Below are 15,665 nucleotides of genomic sequence, written 5' to 3' on the forward strand. Positions count from 1 at the left end.
CCTCCGCCAAGAAGGTAATGTGAGTCCGTTTGTATGTTTTTTGATTGGTTTGTTGGTTTGTCACCAGGATTATGCAAAAACTACCAGACGGATTGCCACGAAAGTTTGATGCAGGATGGGTCTCACCCCAGAATAGACCCAATTGACTTTTGGTGTGGATTTGGATAAAGGGACAGATCCAGGAATTTCTTTCTCATTTTCATTTTCTGCGAGACAGGACGTTTTTCGTCATTTCTCATGGAATAATGCTTGATTCATGCAAAGGTCAGGCGTATTTTGGTGGCTGGGGTCTATGAGTGAGTGCTTTTCTAGTTTGTGCATATATTTAGTTGATGTATCATTATTATGTTCATGATCAACCTTTTTTTTACAAGTACATTTACGTGTCTTTGTATACGTGTCTGTTTTTTCACTAAAACGTTTTTTTTTGCATAAAATCAACTCAGTGTATCACACGTTTTATTCAATAGTGAGTGTGTTTATAAATATATTATTTTATCATTATTGTGAGACCTCAGTTATGACCTATGTTATTACATTTGTCATTATTATGATTTAGTATCTTACAATTATGTGACTTTTTCTCGTATATATGACACAATGTCTCTTAATGTTGAAGTGGATTACTGTTTTATATATATCTTACAGATACAGAAAGAAGAAAAACTACTTTTGTTGCAAATTCAATTGTAAAAATGTGTAATGTAATAGAAAAATAACATTTAAAAACACATGATATGAGCTCTAAATAGTCTGATATGCTGGTGTCCATGTAATTTGTAATGAGTAGGTTACAATCATGACTTAATTGACAACGGGGATAAAAAAAAATCAAATGGAAATGTTTTGCATAACACATTTTATTGTTTACAATCGTAAAAAAAACAACAAACAACAAACCATCAAAATAAAGACCACTTTTCCTCCACCCTTCTTCCAAGGCACTACCTATAAAACTGTACAGTACAACACACACAAACATCTGGATTATCACTGTTTTGACCTTCCCCTTACAAATGTCTAGAAGTGTGTATGAAGATGATCAAATGATTGGATTACTTTGGAAATAAGTGACTGTATGTGAATGTTTGTTCTACTAACATCAGCAGGATAACTTAAATAGAATCATTGCAATCACACGGTGGGTTTGCGCTGTGACACAGTGTTAAGTAGTTTAGCTTTTTACAACTTTTACAACATAATTTCAATGCTATCATTTTTACAGAATACTCTTGATATTGTGATTTTATATACAGTGCTTCAGTCGGTGAACTTTTTAATGAGCTTTTCCACACAGTTGTGGACAAAAAGCTCCACCTGCCATTTAAAAAACTGAACTCTTGGACATTGACGTGTCAACAAAAACTGAGGTGATGACAGAGGTCACCCCAGGCATTTGTAAGAGATTTAATTTTCATCTTCAGATCCTGCTCAAACGTAAGCATTTCGTCCATAAGTACTTGCGGCCACGCTTCTGGTCGGTGCAACTCCAGAATATACAGTTCCCCTGGCTTGATAAGGCAAAGGGCTGCAAAATAAGACGGTTCAATAAAAACATCAGTCACTGAGGCTTTATGTCTTAAAATCAAGAATCTTTAAAGCATTTCAAAGGCATTTTGCATAGAAGATATTGATGTTTCATAACGAAAAAGCACAGGTGTTGCTAGCAATAATGGATTTGTTCTACGACAGTGAGCCAGCATGCACAATACCAGGATCTTGAAACTGAAGCCGCTAAATGGAATTCGTCCATCTACAATTATGTCTTCTACAATTAAATCATATTGATTTTATAATGATTTTTGCAGATTATATGTTGCTTTCAGCCCATTTTTTACAGCATGTGTACAAGCAGGAGTGTCCTTTTTAATCCTACCACGGGGGGCGCCAAACTCAATTTTCAAATCCTACACATAGTTGCTTTAAAACAGTCTGTGGCCTAGTCCAAACACGCCTGCCATGGTGTGCCCCTTTATCATTTTCACCCCTGCCGATTTGTGTACTGTCCTTCTGAGTGACGCTACTATTTAAAACATATAAACAGCTAATCCAGCTGGGTTCAAAGGTCATGACCAATCAGTTATCACCACTTCTGATTTATATTCCACTTCATCCCCCAATACCCTTTTGTTATGATATCATTCACTCTTGCATAATGACACTTATTAGAGGTATTTTGCATCATTAACATAGAAACGAGTTCAGATTGTAACGTCCAGTGAGAGCTCCGATTGCATCCCAAAGGTGAATTAATAAAGTTTAGCCACAAGAAGGCGCCAGAGGGTTTCAAGGTTCTTGAGGTCCGCCTAAGCAAAACATTCATCATGTGTTCAATATGTGCATGTAAAGTCTAAAAGAATCGGAAAATAAAATATAAATGGATACTTTTCTGTATCTGTTACCATCTTTGTCAAAATTGAATGGCTGTAAAATGTTTATTTACAAATGTATTGATACAGAGGCAAAATATTGATTTTTCAATAAGATTAATAAGAAAGTTATTATTTTCTGTGTTGTTTAAGTACTTACCCAATCATTCAGCAATATTCCTATATGTTATGGTATTGACAGAGGTAACTACGTAATCAATTAAAATAATTAAAAACAATTAGAATTAGAAACAGTTAGAATTGAACTTACTATTTTTCCTCGGTGCCAATCTTGCAGGAGCAGGTGAGACAGGATCCTCCGGCGATGGCGAGCACAGCCGAGCACCAGCCGATGTAAAGACCTTCTCCTATTTCATACCTGCGACACACAGCAGAGTTTTAGTTAACAGGTCAGGCCTTTTTTATTTTTGCGTTTCGTCTTCCCCACCCCTCTCCTCCCCTCCCCCTCACCACCACTACCTTACCTTATGCCAGGATAGAACGGGTCAAAGAAATCCTGAGTGATGTTGACGGCGTACCAGGACACTGCGACCATTGTGCACACACCTTTAGAGAGGAGTAGAACAAATCAAATATTCTTTAATTATTGAGAAAGTGGCAGGCCGAAGCTGCCAGATAGTTTGACAAAGGTCCAAAGTCTTGCAGGAAACCAGGAAGAAATGAATGGATGATTGATTAGACAGATATCTTGAAAATATTTTTTTTCATCTTTGTTACCTTGAAGTATGAAAAAGACCCCAGCGGTGCCAGCAATCCTCCCTTTAAGAACATAGTTCTCCCCTCCAGCCTTCGAGCACTGTACTCCTATCAGGGCCGCAAACAGTCCAAAGGTGCCCAACACTATCGATGTGATCATCAGGGCACGAGACGCTTGGATGTAACCTAGACACAAGATCAAAATAAACAAAAACAGACACCGAATTCACCATCTTTTACCCGTCATCTGCCACAAAAGGGGTCATAAGATATGGTCGGTTTGCAAGATTTGATGCTGGCCTGTGAACATGTGTCATCATGAACTTTTAAAGTTCAACAGAGCAAAAGTTCAGGGTGTCCAACGGCCCATAAAATCATTAAATCATCCTTTAACAGGCACTTTTTATGGCATAATCATGTTTTCCTGACAAAGCAACAGTGTTTTCGGTCATGTAACTACTATTTATAAAGTTAAAATGGGCTAATGATTGATGATTTGTGGATAAAAAAAAAAAAACTGTATAATTAAAGGGGCAACAATTGATTCATTTGTCACAGTTAAATTTAACGTTTTTTTTTTTGTCGACCTACCGCTCAAAGCGAGCAGCGACGGGAACTCCCTGCAGTTATGAACCCCCGTCGAATCCGTCGCACATGACATCCACAAGTTTTCGTAGATGGTGGAGGTGGTGATGACATTCCCGTCGACGGTGGACGTCCTCCAGTAACGGTTCGGCAGGCACACCCCCACCATCACCCAACCGATGAACCCCAGAACAAGAGCCACTACTTCCACAATCGGATCCATGACCCCACCACGGCCCAGCAGTCAAGTTAGAGTAAATCCAGATCTTGAGTTAAAAAAAAAAAAAAGATCAATAAAACTTCTAAAAATCAGATTTGGGTGAGATAGAAGGGAGAGTATCTGAGAGTGCGGTGTGTCTTCTGTGTCTCTGTGAGATGTGTCCAGCTCCAACAGATATGTATAATGATTTATATGACTTGCCTTCTCTCCTCCCCCTTCCCCTCACCTCACACACACGCTCTATCTTCTTTTCTTTTTTTTCATTTTACACCCCTGAAACTCAACAGGTGTTTATCGTCTCGCTCTCAGAGTCCAACGATCATCTGTCTCTCTAAATGACACTGCACTGTGTATGTTTATTAGACGCATTCAACCACCTTTGCTTCCATTAAAATGCATCTGATCACAAGGAACTGAAAAACGATGCTTTTGCAAAAATGTTGATAATTGTATTTTCATATCCCACGTTACATACTGAAGAAGCATTACAAAAGACCTTTTTAATAAAGCTCATTCCCCTTGGTAGTTTTATTGTTTGGGTTTGAAAATGTCAAGGCCGTAACGCACAAGGTCGCGATCACTGAGCGTCACACCCATCATCTTGCAACATTTTGGAAAGCCACCAACATCTTATTGGACGAATTTGAACCTTAAAGGGGCACTATGTAGAAATTCAAACTCAGAATTTTAATATTTACAATATTAATGAGTCGATACAAACTTAGTAATATTTATTTTTCCATAAGTGAATAAACAAGCTGTTCTCAGAGGAAAATAAGGTCCCCAGAACACTGTTTGAAGCTAGAAAGGTGGCAGGGTCTGCCACATATAAACAAAGTAAAGCAGTATGAAATTGTTTTGTCCTTTAAGGTCAGTTTGTTTATTCAGTCATGAAAACAAAGAGTTTGTTTATTTAGTTTGTTTAGGCGCAAACATCATTACTCCTCTGATTAAAATTTCCCCCAAAAAACTACATAGTGCACCTTTAAACTCAAAGCTAAAGAACAAAAGGTCTAAAGTTACCCAGTTCATCCTGTAGTTTCTGTGTTTGTGTGACTTCATTAATAATCCCCCTGATGGTTGCTAGGTCAGCGTTGCCAAATCCAGGGCAGGTCACACACACCGATAATGTTAAGATAAATCTTAACCTGCATTGCAGACAAAGCGCTCAAGTATAAAGAGGGGAGGTGATTTGTAAACCTCGTTTAAACCCGGTTGGTTAAAGGTCGAGAGTGAAGTTCCAGAAACAGACCAACAATTTCACCAACAATAAACCTGATCCAAACTGCTCATCGGTTTTCTGGAAGGAAGTGAGAGGAGAAGTGTTTGCAAAGTGAGTTTGTTGCCTGTAAACCAGCTGCAGTGATGTAGAAATGGTTGTGAAACCTATTTTTATCATTTTGAAAGAGGTGACAGTTATTACTCAAGATGATAATGTTATTCTGCTCACCAGATGTTTGATTCTTTTATATGTTTTGGTCCTTAAGTATTGTTTTCATACTGCAGAACTATTTTTCCCCTCAATAAACAGGTAGTCTCCTGGAAATAAAGGCTGCTGCTGCTGTTGTGCAATTATCAATGATGAAATAAACTGATTGCAGATGGCCACATTTTTCCAGAACAATAAAGGCTAGTACATGAAGCAATATGAAAGGGCTTAATCTCAGTCACAGGCCAATTATCTTGATGCAATTTGAATAGCTGTGTTAGGAGTTAGCTTTGTACTTCTTGACGTAAAGGGTTTTTTTTAATGTAACAAAGGTTAGGCTTCTTCACTGATTAGAACAAAGACCTAAATATGATAATAAAGTTAAATCAAATGGTTCGTTTTTAACAGTTTGCTGTGTTTTCTTATATTAATCATGTTTGCAGTGTGGCTCCGTTGATAGTAAAGTCACTCTTTTTCTCCAACTAGTCTATTTAATGGATCGTAGAGAAACTGTGTTCCCCAGAGGATGAACCCTAATGACGCCGGTGATCCCCTGAGTTTTCTTCATGTGCCACCAAAGTGTTAACCCACTACAACGCCACCCATTGGTTTCTGGACTCGTTCTTGAAGTCTTGAGTTTGGCATCCCGGCTGTCACTGTCTTGTTTTTTCAGAACCAGAAGTGACCATATTTGGACAAGTGGGTGGAGCTGGGGAGGATATCCTGAAAGAGTGCAGGTTTAAAGCAGTTTAGCATCGGCTTCACTTTACAGCTCTATATATATTTGTGGTTTTAAATGACATCATCAGGCCAGAAAATAAATTCGTCCAGTACTTTTCTTTATGACCAAATACCTGCAAAACTAATGACATTCACTTTGCCTGCACGTTAGCATGCTGGGGCACACGGTTAACATACAGTACCTGCTTAACATCAGCATGTTAGCATTGTCATTGTAAGCATGTTAGCTCGAAGTAACGCAGGGTACACTGCTCCTATTTCATTAAAAACACAAAGACAAGTACGTTTATTATTCAAAGTTGTAATAACTGATTTCTTTGGCAACATGAGGACAACAAAAACAAAATGTGAAAAGCAAAAGGTTGGAAAAGTCATGGAGCAATATTATCATTCATCTGGAGTCATGTTTGTGGCTCTTTTGCCCAAGAAAAATTACTCTCAAAGGAGACAATAAAGGCCAATCTATATCTAATCTAATCTAAATATAATCTATATCTAATCTATATCTAATCTAATCTAAATATAATCTATATCTAATCTAGTCTAATCTATTTTCTCTGTTTCTATGCTCTGTTTAACAAACTTTTAAGTTCTTTAGCTGCTAAATGCTCTGCTGTGCCCTTAAATGACACTTCGAGAACGGTGAGAGTGAAGAAAAACAGTTAAGGTGGAGGTCAGGCAGCCACGTCACATGCCGATATTCAGTTTATAGTTCCCTGAAGCGGAGAGAAGCTGCAGGTTCAAGCAACATATGATCATAGTGCTTCACCAATTTACATTATAATGGAAAAATACAGCTAAAAACACTGTGGCAATTCACATGACAGAGGGCAGAAATTGAAACCACGGATAAAATAAACTCATTGGCCTTCCTCTTCTACCTCCACCTCTGGAAACTTGATCCTGCCCCACCATAAATGTCTCATTTTATAGACGAGCTGTTTGCGAAGCCCATTTTACAGCTCCCTCGCCCGCAGCATGAGTTTGATGAGTTTGTGTTTCTAGACACAAATGTCACAATGACTTTCCCTTTGAAAACAACGTTTATGTGATTTTTTTTTTTTTTTTTTTTAAAGATCATGACTTTTGCACATGGTTTCTAGGTTTAACTCATTGATGAGATGTTGGATAAGCACGTGAGGAGGACGGACAGCACGGAATAGATCCGTACTAATAAAAAAAGGCGTCTGTGTGCTGGTTTATTTACATAAAGATAGGAGCAACCAGTGAGAAAATTTAAATTGAAGTTATTGTTATAAAAGATAGAGATAGTTCTTGCTTTATTTAGAACCATCTTGTTGTCCAGACCTATATTAAAAAATGTTTTGCCTAAAAATGTAGGCAGTTTCAGATTAACTCCTATCGGCTCTGTAAAGTTAAGACCATCATTTATGTGGTAAAATAAAATAAAAAAATAACATAGCGTATATATTTAAACAGAGCTCATCTACAGCCATGATAGCAGATCCGAGAGGCTGTACTTAGGTGCAGCCTAGCCTTCAGATAAATACTAACACTTGCATGGCAACCATATCAGTTTAGTGTGTTAGCATGTTAACATTTGCTAATTAGCACTAAATACAAAGTACAGCTAACGCTGATGGGAGGGCCGAAAGTTTTTACAAGTTCTTACAATTATGCCTGAGGGGAAAGTGAATCACACTATTTTTCTATGGCAGTCTATCCAGCAAAACTGCAAAATCCGATCTCTCTCACAATCTAAGAAATCAGTACAATAAAAAAGACAGAAGGAAATAATTAAAACTAGGAAAGAATATCAAACATTAACGTCACATAAAAATGTGACAAAAAGCAAATTTTACTGTCTGTCTCGGTGCGTGCAGTAATAAAAGGTGACAGACAATAAAGTGGTGTTCTGCTGGATTATACAGTAACTACAAATTACTGTGTGATGACATGTATACAGGGTGTGACTTTACCAATACACAGTGTTCCCAGACACGCGTTCAAAGCAGCAAATACTCAATGAACATTGGCCCTCACAACTGAAACTCACTGAAGCTGATCTGAATTACACCAACTCCGATTAATCATTGATGTTAAAGTGTTTATCTGTGCACGAGATGAGTCTGAAGACATGTCCAGCTTTGGTTAGTTATTATGTTTATATTCTGTTTGGATATTAGATTATTTTTACACACCCTGATGTCTGGTTTTCTCTTTTCGTTTACCCACTCGATCACCTCTTTCACACCACAAAAGATTATTGTTTTCACTCATCTGTCCCTGGGGAGTTTCGGTCCTCTCAGGTGGGTTAATGAGTAACTCCCCACGAGGCTGATAACACCACACAGAACTGATAGCTTCCATAAGCCTTCCTGTCGTAAAACGGCGACTTGAATCGCCCCGGGGGTCAAGATATGACGATCGACGGGACTGAACTAGGCCAGGCACGTTTTTGTTCAAACAAGTACGGCCCAATCTGAATGCTAAACACTTAGTTAATGATCATAATGCACTCTCTAACAGTGACCACATAAAACCTTATTATAAAGTTAATAGTGTCAATAAATTACAGTGATAAGAATGGCATTATAGACTTTGCTCCATTAACAAAAGATTTTTATGAAAAAAACTAATAAAATGTTGCCAGTTTACTGGAAAATCTGTTTCTTGGTCTTTCATAACAGAAACACAAAGCATACTCGTCATATGGGTTAGGGTTATATGTAGATGATACAATTTTATATGCATTTAGTTTTTCTTCCTTTCAATCAATGTCTAGGTCGCAGACTTTTAAACCTCATGTGGAGCAACTGGCACAACAATTAAATATGTTTTATTTTACATCAGTACATGGAGACCCAAAATGAACAATATCAAATGAATGTGTTGGTGTGTTGGTTGGTTTCTTTAGTTTGTTGGTCGGTTGGTTATTTGATTGGTTAGTTGGTTGGATGGTTGATTGGCTGGTTGTTTTGTTGGTTGACTGGTCGGTTAGTTAAATGACTGGTTCATTGGTTGGTTGGTTAATTGATTGGTTGGTTTGTTGTTTGGTCTGTTTGTTTGTTGGTTAGTTGGTTGCTTGATAGAACATATTTCCACAAAACTTGGATTGAGGATTGGTCTCGCCCTAGATTAGACCCCATTAACTTCTGATGTTGATCTGGATAAAGGGACAGATTCAGAAATGTTTTCACACCTTCTTTTATATTGTCAGATAGGTGTATTTTTCTACATTTTTGTTAATTTCTCAGGAAATAATGCATCGACATTTATGAAAAAAAAAATCTGTGTATGAGTGAGTGCGTGTGGCGGTACTGGCTGTAAATTCCTTACAGGCAAGCCCAACCTACATACAAATATAAGCAAAAAACATGTTTAACTAGGGGAATGCCCAATGTCTGCTACTTGGACAATAAACAAATGCCTCTTTTGGATATAATAAACAAATGCCTCTTCCCGCTATAAATGTGCTCCTACAAGCCCCAGAGGGATGAAATAGTAAACTGAAGGTGAAAGGGGCTTGGGTTTTAAGGGGTTCCCCAAATAAACAAAGATCCCTGACAAATTCAGGGTTATTTATTGGATGTGTGGTCATGACATATATGTTCTATGTTTGCATCACATGAAGGGACTACAAACTTTCACTTTATGCAATCTTGTTGTATAATGTTGTATAAATTCCCTTAATTTCATAGAACAAAAGCTTTATCTGTCAAGAAATAATTCAAAATCTCATTAGAGATACATTCATGTGCGTACTCGACACTTATTTCACGAGAACAACAAAACTCTCAGCTGCAAATCATTTTATTTAACAAGATGGAAAACACAATCCATTAAATGTAGCACAGGTATATGTTAGGAAATGCATTTTACATGACAAAGGTATTTATTTCAATTTTAAAGTTGTATTCAGCACAAATGAAAAGAAACCTCATGTCAAAATAATTGCAAACGTCCTCATCGCCTCCACAGCAGCAGCTGGACTTACAGTTTTCTACCAGCTTTATGGCAGAGTCGGTGCTACCCCATCCGCAAACACACCACACTGTTGCTTTTGGCATCACAAGCTACACGCTCTTTTACATCAATAACACTTTCCTTAACAATGCTTTTCTTCATGGCAAAAATAATCAAACAGTTATAATACCACAACAGCTCTTTCATAAAGATATTTTTTTTTTTACAAAATGTAAATGTCAACTCAGGAAGTTTAGGCTGAAGTGCATATTAAGAAGTTACATAAAACTGAGCTGCACCTCGACTATTCTGCTGTATTTACACAAATAAAAAGAAAGTGCCATGCCATAGTGTGTGAACAGACAGCCCAGTAATCGAATCGCAAACCTGTTAAAATATGAAAACAGGTTATGCACTGTCGTTATTCAAACCCTTTAATGTGTTTCAGTACATATTCAACTTCAAACCAATATGTTATATTTCCTTAAGCTTTCTCCTTTAAGTTTTATTTTTTTTTTATGCAGGGGAGGGGTCAGTGTGTCAGTCCAGCAAAATGTAGACACGTGGTCCCATGTCCGCGTTAGGATTTAGCGGCTCCCTTTGACACAGCCAAGCCGATGAGTCCCGCTAAACCAGCCACGCCGAGGCCGATTCCCCCGACGATGGCCATGCCAACCAAGCCATCTAGACAACAACAGGTGAGTGTCAGCAGTCTGTATTTATTCACTGCTAACTGATAAAATTCTGTTATTATGTTTATACTCAGATTGTTTGTCACCTTTCTTCAGGGCCTTGTCGATGAGTTTCTCCAGGTCCAGAGCCTGCTTGTTCCCCGGCTCGTTCTTGAGAAGAGTTCGGATGTACTTGAGGGCTTTCTCATATTCCTGGAAGAAGAACAGGGCAGAGGAAATAGAAAGCACTCTCAGATGTGTGCACATTTTAAATGATGTATAATTAAATGTAAGGGCTGCATTAAAGATAATGAACATGCTGGAGCTGCAACCATTAGTTGATTTACTGATTGAAAGAAACTTAGTTGTGAAACTATTTTGATTATTGATTAATCGTTTCAGTCATTTTCAAAGCAAAAATGTAAAACATTTGATAGTTCCAGCTTCTTAAGTCTTTCTTTGTCATTTATGATAGTCTTTGGGTTTTGGACTGTTGGTTGGACAAAACAAGAAATTTGAAGACGTCACTTTGGGCTTTTGGGAATTGTCTTCGACACTTTATAGAAGTGATTTATCGATAAATCGTGAAAGTAATCCTCAGAGTAATCCATATTAAAAATAATTGTTACTTGCAGCCCTCAAAAATGCTACAATTTTAATGTAAATCAATTAACAATGTGTGAGGATTCATGTACAAATGATAAGAAATGCTCAGGTAGAACATCCTACGAAACACTGTCATTATCTCAGGAATGACACTCACTTTGAGTCTGTAGTTGGCCACTGCAAGGTAGAACAGGAAGTCCCGGGAGTCGTCTTTGGATGATTTCTGAACGAGCTCTGAAAGAAAAAAAACAAATAAGCTAATATGTTACACAATTGTCACTTTGCCATAATAACACAAGTACAGTAGTACACAAGATATCTGGTTAGTTAAAAAAAAAAAGAGAATGTAATATATTTCCTGGTTTCACTTCCTGGATATAAATAGTAAATAAATAGTCCTTTGTGATCGAATAATTTTGGGTTTTGGACTCTTAGCCAGACAAAGCAAGAGCACTACAGTTTTCACCTTTGGCTCTCCCTTTTCTTGATTTTATAGACCAAACAATGAATTAGGAAAATGATCTGCATATAAATTGATAGTGCAAATAATGGTTGGATGCAGCCACTCATAATACTATTTCTAATAAAGATCTATAAAAGTCTACAGTCCTTTATTCTACATTTAATTCTCCATTCATATAATAAGGGTTATGATCGGATTCCTTTTATTATATATACATTTATACTACAATGATTTGTTTACCTTTTGTTTACCATCTACCACACCTTTCCTGTTTTTTAAATAATATAAGAAAGTAAAAGATACTGTATTTTCCTTCTGAGCTCAATTATCTGATATACAGTAAGCATATACTGTAATGATTGAAGGCATAACACAAAAACCAGCATCCATCCACTACAGAAAACCAAAACGAAATGTTTCTTAAGAGTGTTTTCAGACAAATTAATAATCTATGTCGAGTAACAATATAATGTGGCTGAGCGTGTGATTTAATTCATTAAATTTTAATAACTGTATTTTGTGAATAAGGGCTGTATTCTTTTTTTTTTATTATAAAAAAAAGAATGTGGCAAGGCAAAGAAAACGTTTCATACAGTATTATGGATATACTTAAAAAAAAAGAAAAAGAAAAAAAAGAGTGAACTCACCTTCCAAGAGCACAATTCCCTTCTTGATATCCTCTGAGTATTTACTCCTGATCAGACACCACGCATATTCAAACTTTGTTTCTTTGGACACGGCTCCCTTCACCAGCTCATTGTTGTATTTCTTCTCAAATTTCTGTCAAAACAAAAACACAACCCGTCCTTTATGAAGCGACCACAGAACCGACGTTGTGTCACATTTAATGAAATCATCTGTACAGGAAGGAAGTGACACCGGAACAGCTTGCTTTGCTGATATTACATTTTATATTTATTGCGTTGATTCTGGCAGATGTCGCACTTATTGTGTGGTGTTTGCTGAGTAAACACTAGCCTACGTAGTAGTTTATCTTCAGCTGTTATGGCATTAAAGTCCCTAAAGTACATTCAATTCCCAATCTGTTATGAACATGAGTCATTTAATACTATTAGCGGACATTACGGTCACACCGCGGCCAGTTTCTGATCATAAACATCATCATTAGCATTTAGCTAGCTTTGTGACGTGACAAACTAGCTCCCGATATGTCGTTTTTTTTAACATACATGACAGCATTTACCGAGTGAACACATGTTTAACGAACACCAGAATATGTCGCTTATCTGTTAATGTGTATGTTCAATGAAAGAAAGAGGTTTAATAATTTATAAACTTACTAAAAGGTCTTCAGGAGCTACCACATCGCCCACAACAGCCTCCATGTTTCCGGAAACTGCTTCTGGACACGCCCCCTCTTATCACGTGACACATATGTTGGCGACGTCATCTCTAGAACACTCCTGTTATGTCTCTGTTGCACTATAATAACAATAATGATAATAATAATAATAATAGTAACAATAACAGCAATAATAATAATAATAATAATAATAACAACAATCACACTTATGTTCAGAGGAAATTTTTTATTTTTTTTATTGACCTAATTTGCAGTTTAATGTGAACAAAGAGACATTGCAGCTAAAAAGTACTAAAATAAGCATCTAAACAATGATGTCTAAGGATGGTGTCGGGGCTCCATCAGTTCTTCCCGAGGTGTGCTGGAGAAAAGGCTAGAGGCAACAGTTCACTGAGGCTGGTTTCTTTGTACGATCCATCCGGCTTGGTCAGGTATACAGTCCAGTCTGATCCAAACTGGTGAGAGAGAGAGGGATGTAGAGTGGTGAAGGAGAAAATACCAACATGCAAAATGTATAAAAAAAATTTTATGAAAGGTTTCATCTTTTGAATGTATTCTGTTAACTGTTCCATATTATCAGTGATGGAATGTAAATTTTACTCAGGTGATGTACTTCCATTTTCTGCTACTTTATACTTCCAATCCACCACATTTTGGAGGCAAATATTGTACTTTTCACTCTACTACATTAGGCTATTCGATAACTTTGGTTACTTGTTACTTTGCATATTGCATGCTGCATTTCATTTTATCAGCAGTTGGATTAAAAAAACAAAACAAAACAAAAAAACTATATATGGAATGTGATAATCTGTCTAGCCTATTTTGTTTTTCACTTGAGTAAAAGTAGAAATTTTACAAAATTACTTTGGTAAAAGTTAAAGTCACCCATACTATATATAGTCATATTCCTATAATAGCTGAGTTTGACATCTTCAAAACTGCTGAATCTGTATTATAATGTGAGAAGAGACAAAAAAGTCCTCTTCTCTTAGTCTAATTCACTGGAGAATGCTGCTCTACTTTATAAGGAAGCTACATTTTACTGTACTAGGTTATTTGTATCAATTATTAACGTGCCTGTAAAATACAGTTGGTCCTGATGTACACACACCCACTGTCTACTGCAATACCCAGATAAGACATTAAGAGAGTAAGTGCTCCTGGTTTATATACACTGGAAAAAAAACTGCTTTTTAGTAAGTTCTTTTTGTCTTGGATTCAGTCCTTTGGTTTTTTTCTTAAAAATCTGCCAGTGAAGTGAAATATTTATGTAATTTGTAATTTGATTTAGAACATTAGGTTTCTAGGGATTGTTTCAGGATTGTTTGCACTGGTCATAGATGAGACGTCTCACCTCCATAAGAACCTGCCGACATGCTCCGCACGGCCCCACAAAGCGGTCTTTGATATCACTAACGTAGAAAAGAGACAGAGATGAAAACTGCACGTGAATATTCTGCTATAAGAAACTGTTAATGTGCCATTAATGTCATTAATACGGAGAGGGTCACCATGTCACAGCTATGGCAGTGAAGCGTCTGTGTCCCTCTACCACAGCCCGCTGGATGGCTGTCCGCTCAGCACACACCGTCAGACCGTAGGAGGCGTTCTCCACGTTACAGCCTGAAAGCACACAAATACTTAGACTCTGGACTCTTTCTTTTACACTCATTGAACTCAGTTTAGACACTGTACTTTATGAGTTGTACTATTATTCTCCTGTTTCTATAATCTGCTTGAACACTAGCCAGATATATCATTATCTCAGGAAAACAAAGTTTCGTTATCTCGAGATCTCGAGGAAATGACCCTGTTATCTCAGGAAAATGGCAGAATTATTTCGCGATAATAACTCGATATCTCAAGAAAACAAATGAAATTAACTCGTTATCACGGGAAAACGGAGGAAATAAAGTGTATGAATGCATGGCCCTTTAGGGCTTCCGTACAAGTCCTTCGTTGAGTAGAAGTATTAAGAGCACAATATACTATCTGATTTAATCCGATGTCCCACACTTTTGAATTATTTCTTTAATCTGGCTAGTGTTCAAAATACATTTATAATTAAAGTAAGAGTATAAATTAACATTCAATCAAGTTCATTACCTCAAAATTGCTCTCTCCTCTGTCTACCACAGTTTTGATGGCTGTGGAGTCACCTGTTGGGTCGTTACCTGTTATTATAGCGCCATCTGCTGTTAAAATGGCCGCACCGACAGGGAACCGGCTGTATGGACAGTATGCCATGTCCCGGGCCTGCAGGCACTTTGACACGAGCTCTTTAACTGTATCTGCGCATCACACAAACCACAAGCATTTAACAGAGCAGGGTTAGACATCATTTGTAATGAGCCACATCATAAGACAGGTGAAGTAGGAAATGGAGGAGGTTTGGTATGAAGGAGACCGTTACAGAGGCTGTGACACAGAGAGAAAGACTTGCCTGTCATTGCAGAAGAAGACTGGTCGCAGTTTTGTTGAGTCCTTCGTCACCTTTTACAGCTTAAATTAAAATTCAACCGACCACGTCGGCCGACACGAGCAGGAATAGCGGGGTTCATTTCAGCTCATGAGCTCCACGCGCTTTGTTTACCTTTACGTTATTGGCTG

The 15,665-nt window shown here is 37.4% G+C and overlaps 3 protein-coding genes across 3 annotated transcripts; all 3 read right to left on the bottom strand.

Annotated features, from left to right (window-relative positions):
• Window positions 1–851: 851 nt before the first annotated feature.
• Window positions 852–4,017, bottom strand: cldn15a (claudin 15a). The gene is made up of 5 exons (XM_084344737.1): window positions 3,678–4,017; window positions 3,108–3,272; window positions 2,855–2,936; window positions 2,641–2,748; window positions 852–1,528 (listed from the first exon to the last, which is right to left on the bottom strand). The coding sequence occupies exons 1-5, from the start codon at window positions 3,892–3,894 to the stop codon at window positions 1,432–1,434; spliced, it is 669 nt and encodes a 222-aa protein (XP_084200863.1). The 5' UTR covers window positions 3,895–4,017; the 3' UTR covers window positions 852–1,431.
• Window positions 4,018–9,819: 5,802 nt separating this feature from the next.
• On the bottom strand, window positions 9,820–13,114 carry fis1 (fission, mitochondrial 1). The gene is made up of 5 exons (XM_084344738.1): window positions 13,030–13,114; window positions 12,376–12,508; window positions 11,423–11,499; window positions 10,767–10,872; window positions 9,820–10,672 (listed from the first exon to the last, which is right to left on the bottom strand). Exons 1-5 carry the CDS (start codon window positions 13,072–13,074, stop codon window positions 10,569–10,571), a joined length of 465 nt encoding a protein of 154 aa, XP_084200864.1. The 5' UTR covers window positions 13,075–13,114; the 3' UTR covers window positions 9,820–10,568.
• Window positions 13,115–13,277: 163 nt separating this feature from the next.
• Window positions 13,278–15,626, bottom strand: LOC311251570 (cytidine deaminase). Its single transcript, XM_084344057.1, has 5 exons — window positions 15,499–15,626; window positions 15,230–15,346; window positions 14,567–14,678; window positions 14,410–14,467; window positions 13,278–13,507 (listed from the first exon to the last, which is right to left on the bottom strand). The coding sequence occupies exons 1-5, from the start codon at window positions 15,503–15,505 to the stop codon at window positions 13,394–13,396; spliced, it is 408 nt and encodes a 135-aa protein (XP_084200183.1). The 5' UTR covers window positions 15,506–15,626; the 3' UTR covers window positions 13,278–13,393.
• Window positions 15,627–15,665: the final 39 nt, after the last annotated feature.

The sequence above is a fragment of the Pagrus pagrus genome, assembly GCF_965226575.1.
Source record: "Pagrus pagrus genome assembly, chromosome: 22".
Taxonomy (NCBI): Eukaryota; Metazoa; Chordata; class Actinopteri; order Spariformes; family Sparidae; genus Pagrus; species Pagrus pagrus.